Source organism: Anoplophora glabripennis, unplaced genomic scaffold (genome assembly GCF_000390285.2).
Source record: "Anoplophora glabripennis isolate ALB-LARVAE unplaced genomic scaffold, Agla_2.0 scaffold443, whole genome shotgun sequence".
NCBI classification, from domain to species: Eukaryota; Metazoa; Arthropoda; class Insecta; order Coleoptera; family Cerambycidae; genus Anoplophora; species Anoplophora glabripennis.
In genome coordinates, this window is record NW_019416591.1 from 316,449 (window position 1) to 322,448 (window position 6,000).

Below are 6,000 nucleotides of genomic sequence, written 5' to 3' on the forward strand. Positions count from 1 at the left end.
TGGGCAACAACTCGACTCAACTTTTTATCTCTTTTTCTTTTCGACAAACTGTTTATTGAAACTGACTAGTTTTATTAGAGCTTTGTGTGTGTGTGTGTGAAAATTGTCTCAAATAGTGTTTTTAACGCATTTTATATACTTACTTATGAACATAATAAAAGATGTCCGTTCAGCTGCCCAAAGAGGTGGTCCACGATATCGGTGCTATTTAGCAGCGATAATAGCCGTTAAACAGTGAGAGTGTTTGTTGACTTATATTGTTCGTCGGTACTTAAGGCTTCCCGTGAAAATAAGTGACCCCAGCCTTTCGAAACTGCGCGCCTTCAGCTATTCCAAATATTTCTAATCATTATACAGTGTAAACAGAAGCACGGTACGCAATAATGGGTTTTTGTTTCAACATTCGTCGTGGATGGTAACCGATTTTGGTATAAAGTGGTTTCGGTGACAGGGAATATTCCGTATTGTTTGACGTAGTAGTCACATATGAGGAAAGTCATACGGCAACAGTTGTTTAAATATATGCTAGACTGTTAACTATTGTTCATGGGTCTAACATCAAATATTCAACTTTATTCAATAACTTTCTGTGAAATATTTCTTCAATTCTTTGGTACAAGTCAATAAACTTAATCATTTCTCTGATCTGTGAATATGCTTTATGGAAATCGGTATTTTTTCATTAACTTCACCGCTGACAGTTAATAAGGATTGTGACGTCGCAATTTTTGGACGGATCCGACATCGCCATTAATAGCCTGTTGTTAATAAGTGCCCATTAGAGCGTTTGACATATTTTTCTTTCTCAACAAATAATCGCACCATCTCGAAAGACTATTTTAATAATTGCGACTAATCTTTATCTATTACACAGACATTCGATGCAGTTATCTCTAAGTACATGATTTTTTTATGTATTAGTGAAAGTTATGGTTACAAGTTTAGTAGCATGTGTGAGACGCGATATTGTCGGCCGTCATTGGTATGTATATCGATATCTCCCAATAAAGCTTTGACTATTTCATGAAATTTCCATCGCACGTCTTCCTTGCGCATACAAATCGCTGTTGATTGTAAATTCTGCGAGCCAAAGCCAAAAATAGTTCAGATGGATTTATTTTGAATTTATATAAATACCTAGTGATATCATTTTATCTCGATTATTTATACAGAACGGTGGACTGTAAACACGCAAGACTTATAGGTAGTTGGTTATATAATAGGGTTACTCATATCACGCTCGTGAAAACAACTCGAGCTCAATGTTATGAAACTCTGTATATCGTTCCTGATATACCTAATTGCATTCCGATGCAGGAGCGTAAATAAGTTCAATGTTATTTATCCAACTAAACAAATTCGTCATGACACACAGCCGTCCAACTGCCCGAATGCAAATTTCAACCAATTTGATTTCGATGCTCCTGTTTATGTTACTTTTACCGCTATCAGCTCGTGTTTGTTTGATTAAATGAAATATTCCTACCAGGAACTGATTATTTACGAATTTTCTGAGAGATAATATCCACTACCTACTGTTTTATGCGAGTCCTGATAAAAATAAAGACGGTCTTCCGTAAATTAAAATTGCAAAAAAACCTTATGTCCGGTTACTTATTAAAAATTTAATAAGCATATTCCACATCCGTCGAAGTGTAATGAATTTATTTGGATATTTCTAAATTGGAAAGATGACATCCAAAAGGATATATTACCAAATTAAGTGATGTAATCATGCGGAACCTCTTTTCAAAAAACAACACGTACTAACGGCACACAGAAAAGAATTCGGAAATATTCATTGTGATTTATATTCCTTATTAGTACACACACGTAATTATTTTGGATGTTATCATGCATTTACATCTAAGCACATGTTAAATGTATTCCTTGTCTATTGTGCATAGGAATGAGCAAACAACATATACATAATCTAATAGTAACTATACCCAACTATAACCATTAATATTCTTAAAATTTGAAATAAATATGCAGCTTTATTACTTTTGCTTGGGTACTTTTTCAATCATTTTAAATTCGGTATTTCGTTCTTTCATTCAGTAATTAATATTAACGAAATATTGCTCCATTGCCGATAATATGGTACATCTTTTCCGTAATACCTATATGTATTTCAGAAAGTGTCAATACATAATTGAATTTTGGGATTAATTAAATTAATATTTTTTGTAAGTTTTTTATTAAAATCACTGAAAAAACCTTTAATTGGATAAATATTTATCGATATTTATGGATAACCTAGTTGTTGATATATTAATATGAAAATTTACGTAAATAAAATAAATATTCTTTAACTCTGTTTATTTTTACTGTAATTCCAGTTCATTAGCTGAAGTTTTGCTTCAAAAGTGATATGTCATCATAAATAGGCCATATTAAATATAATTTTTCTTTGTCTGTGCATCAAGATACCGGCTAGCAGCATATTGATCTGATGAAAATGGTGTTTTTTGAAAAATAATGTATGCATTTTGAAATTTAACGAACAATTAATTACTGACTAATCTGAAACACAAATAACGCTTGTCATTATATTATTAAATAACCCTTTTTGAAATGGTGACATGCGGAAGAGGCACGAAAATTTAAAATATTGGATGACAAAATAGACTTCACAAAATTCTTTTATTGTACTACCGGTATCATGAACGAGTTATGATTTATGTTAATATTGTTCGTGACACCAGTAGCAGACAAAAATAATTTTGTGAGATAACCATTTCTCTTGCATGTTTTCCATCCGTTACGAATATGACCTGTCCACATTAATTTCAAAGATCTCTCGATACGCGAATTTGGGCTAATCTCTTACACCTTCGCCTCCCGAGTAAGTGCTAATCGTGCAAAGTGTCCACTAACCGTTCATCACAGTTGCAGTGCATGAGCGTGTTGACCCGCCAGTTGAAGAGGCCGTATTTGGTCTCGAAGCCGCCGATCCAGAACGGACACGAGAGGTCGTGCTTCCTGCAGCACCGGTCCGTCCTGGAGAAGCCTCCCAGTCTCGTGTACTTATCGGCGGAGTAGCCTTTTCCACACCACTTGGTCCCTGGGACGCGGAATAGGTCGGAGATGTCGCGCTTGTGCCTAGGGGGATTAACAAAGTTTCATTCTGGCACCGGGTGGTTTACCTAGGCGCTTTGTGTATGGTTTGTCGAGGTGACGATGCTTGCAGATAATGTAAAGCCTTTAGTGCTCTCTTACAGTAACGAGTCAAATTTATTATTAAAGCTGCACGTCTGGAGAAGGTCTAGATATCTTTTTCGATAATAGCGAAGAAAGCGTTTAAGAAATTCGCGTGAATCCTCGTTGAATCTGTAAAACCCAAGGATGCACTTCTCGGTACCTGCGGACTAATAAACGTTGCCTAAAATACAATCCGTTAGTCGTTTTCCAGAACCGGTCGCTTGTTTATTTCGCTCGCGGATAATCAAAAACTGCGGACGGGTCCGCAATATGGGAATCATAAATATCCCAAACGGAGCACACGTCTGATTTATTTATTTAATGTGCGGCTGAAAAGTAGAGTTCCCGCGAACATTATCAACACCTTATCGTGAGCCACTGAAACAACAAACAGCTACTTCGTTGGATCAAGTTCCATACGTCATTTTCTCGGAGAGTTAGGGAGTATATTTGTCGAAAGTTTTAGTTCAACAAATGAATAATGTTCCCGTTAAGCGGACCCCTTTGTGCCCGTTCATAATATTTACAATGATTAGATCTTTCAAAATAATCTCAAACTGTAGGTTTACAAAAAGAGCAACTATTAAGATCAAGTTTAAGCGTCGGAACGGGAGCCGATGCAAACCTCTTAAAGTGAATAGGTTTTATGAAGTATTACGGTTTGAAATAGTAAACAATTTCTGTTAGATTTTCCAGATAGATTGGAAAACATTTACAGGTTAATGGAAATCGTGACGGTTTAGCGAATCAAACACTGTGATATTCATCATATCGCACCAATCTAAAGCCAAGCCCAAATTCCTACCTGTTGTCACAACGGCAATGCGACAGCGTGAAAGGTCGCACGTTAAAAAAATCGTACTTCTCGGTTAGGCCTGGTACGTTAAATTTGCAGTGATCGTGTCGCCTGCAGCATCTGTCGGTGCCCGAGAGACTCCCCAGCTGGGTGTAGACGTCGGCGTCGTGGTGGTGGCCGCACCACAACGTACCGGGTACTATTAACAGGGACCTTTTGCTCCTAGTTGACCTAAGATGGAAAAAGTGGGTTAAATTTGGAGCGAGGATGTATTTCTGCGAGGGAGGAAATGGTTGACTCGTTTGGGTAGATTTAAAGATTCAGTATTCAACGTAAAATTGCAAATATTTGGGTATATTTTTATATTTGAAAAGGAATTGGTTGTTAAGTTTTTCATGTCGGTATAAACAGTGATAGCAAAGAAAAATTCAAATACGGTGGAATCTCCAGAAGCCCCAATAACAGAATAAGAAACAATCTTTTTAATTCTTACACTATTGCATTACAGAATTATACAATTCGCAGGATAAAGCGGACATTTAACAATTGCTTGACTTGACATTTCACAAGACAAACCATACACAAAGCACTGGATAAACAAGTAAGGCAGACACAATACGGACAATTGCTATGATTTTTCAATGTTCCTATAAAAACTATAAATACATACAGTGTTACAGTGAACTTCATCTATAATCTTACTATTTCTAAGATTTAATCTTAGTCAGATTACGATTAACTGTCACTTTTGCTGAAATAATACCGTCAGATGTAATACGACATGTTTTTTCTTTTCGATAACATCTACTTATAACGGACTATTTGAAATAATAATACAAACAATTATGAGAACAAATTCGATGAAAATATTCCCATACCTTTCGCTGTGAAGAAGCTCTTCGTTATCCCGGACCGCCGCCTCCCGAACTATTTTTTTTAATTCCCTATGTCTGCTCTTGCATATCTCCCTGAGGTTGGTGTAGTTCATCCAGCTGAGGCCTTCCGGTAAAGGCTTGAAGTCTAGAGGATCCACCGATATGTTTGAGGTGGCTATTAAGTTACTCAAATCTTGCTTAAAATTATGTAGGAACGATTTCACCTGGTCTCTCTGGTGACCAAATTCACAGTCTCTTAGTTGATTATCACCGGCGTAGATGAGTTGGATGAGGTGCTTCCCGTCCGTCAGCTGACGGAACTTGATGCCATCCGTGTTTCTGCAAAAGAAATAAAAATGTGTGAAAAAGTTTGAGTGACAGCCAGAGAATATATAACACTGTTTTCAGATTTTAATTCACAGCCCACAAAAAAAAAGTATCGGATCTGGTATTCAGACACTTGTATTTCCATGTATTTTTTTCCGCTGAATCCGAATCTGCCTTGAGATTTGTCCCAACGGGTCTGAGTTTTCGGGAAAATTAAAAAAAACAGGTCAAAATTCACAAAAAACGTAATTTACGATCGACGAAAGTTATAAAAAATCAAATTATTCTACCAGCTCACTAGACATATGATTTTTCACTCGTTTAATTCCAATTTATCATCATATAGTCCAAGCATTCTGTCACGGATTAATGTTAAATATGCAGAAATTATTACCTGGAGAAAAAAATATGACCGTATAGAAAATTAAATTTTAAATTGAGTTTCTTGTTCTTTAAACTCGATCCAATATGGCGAACATGGTTAAAAAAAATCGCAAAGTTGAAAAAAAACGGTTTTTCTAAAATAACTAAAAAAATATAGCACGGATTGAAAAATTTTAAATGAGAAAGTTGTAGGTTTTAAAAAGATCTATCGACAGATTTTTTGAAAGTATCGATTGCTTTGTTACTTTTCGAGATATATCGAAAAAACCGTTAAAAATCTTCTCTTTTCTCTTCTTCTATAACTCGTTTACATTTACGTGCCCATATTTGCTATTTACTGCAAGCATAGCCCGCGGCAAGCCAAAAAAGTACATTTTTGAAAAATTTAAAAATATTAATTATTTTTCGAGATAT

The 6,000-nt window shown here is 35.8% G+C and overlaps 1 protein-coding gene across 3 annotated transcripts in view; it reads right to left on the minus strand.

Moving 5' to 3' along the window:
* LOC108909097 overlaps nucleotides 1–6,000 on the minus strand; it is a 62,287-nt gene that overhangs the window by 23,070 nt on the left and 33,217 nt on the right. Inside the window, exons 3-5 of one of the 3 annotated variants that reach the window (XM_018713333.1) lie at nucleotides 4,879–5,214; nucleotides 4,010–4,231; nucleotides 2,881–3,105 (exon numbers count right to left, since the gene is read on the minus strand). In XM_018713333.1, coding sequence (XP_018568849.1) covers nucleotides 2,881–3,105; nucleotides 4,010–4,231; nucleotides 4,879–5,214 — 783 coding nt within the window. The remainder of the gene's footprint in view (nucleotides 1–2,880; nucleotides 3,106–4,009; nucleotides 4,232–4,878; nucleotides 5,215–6,000) is intronic. The other 2 variants (XM_018713330.1, XM_018713332.1) reach the window with 2 other exon arrangements.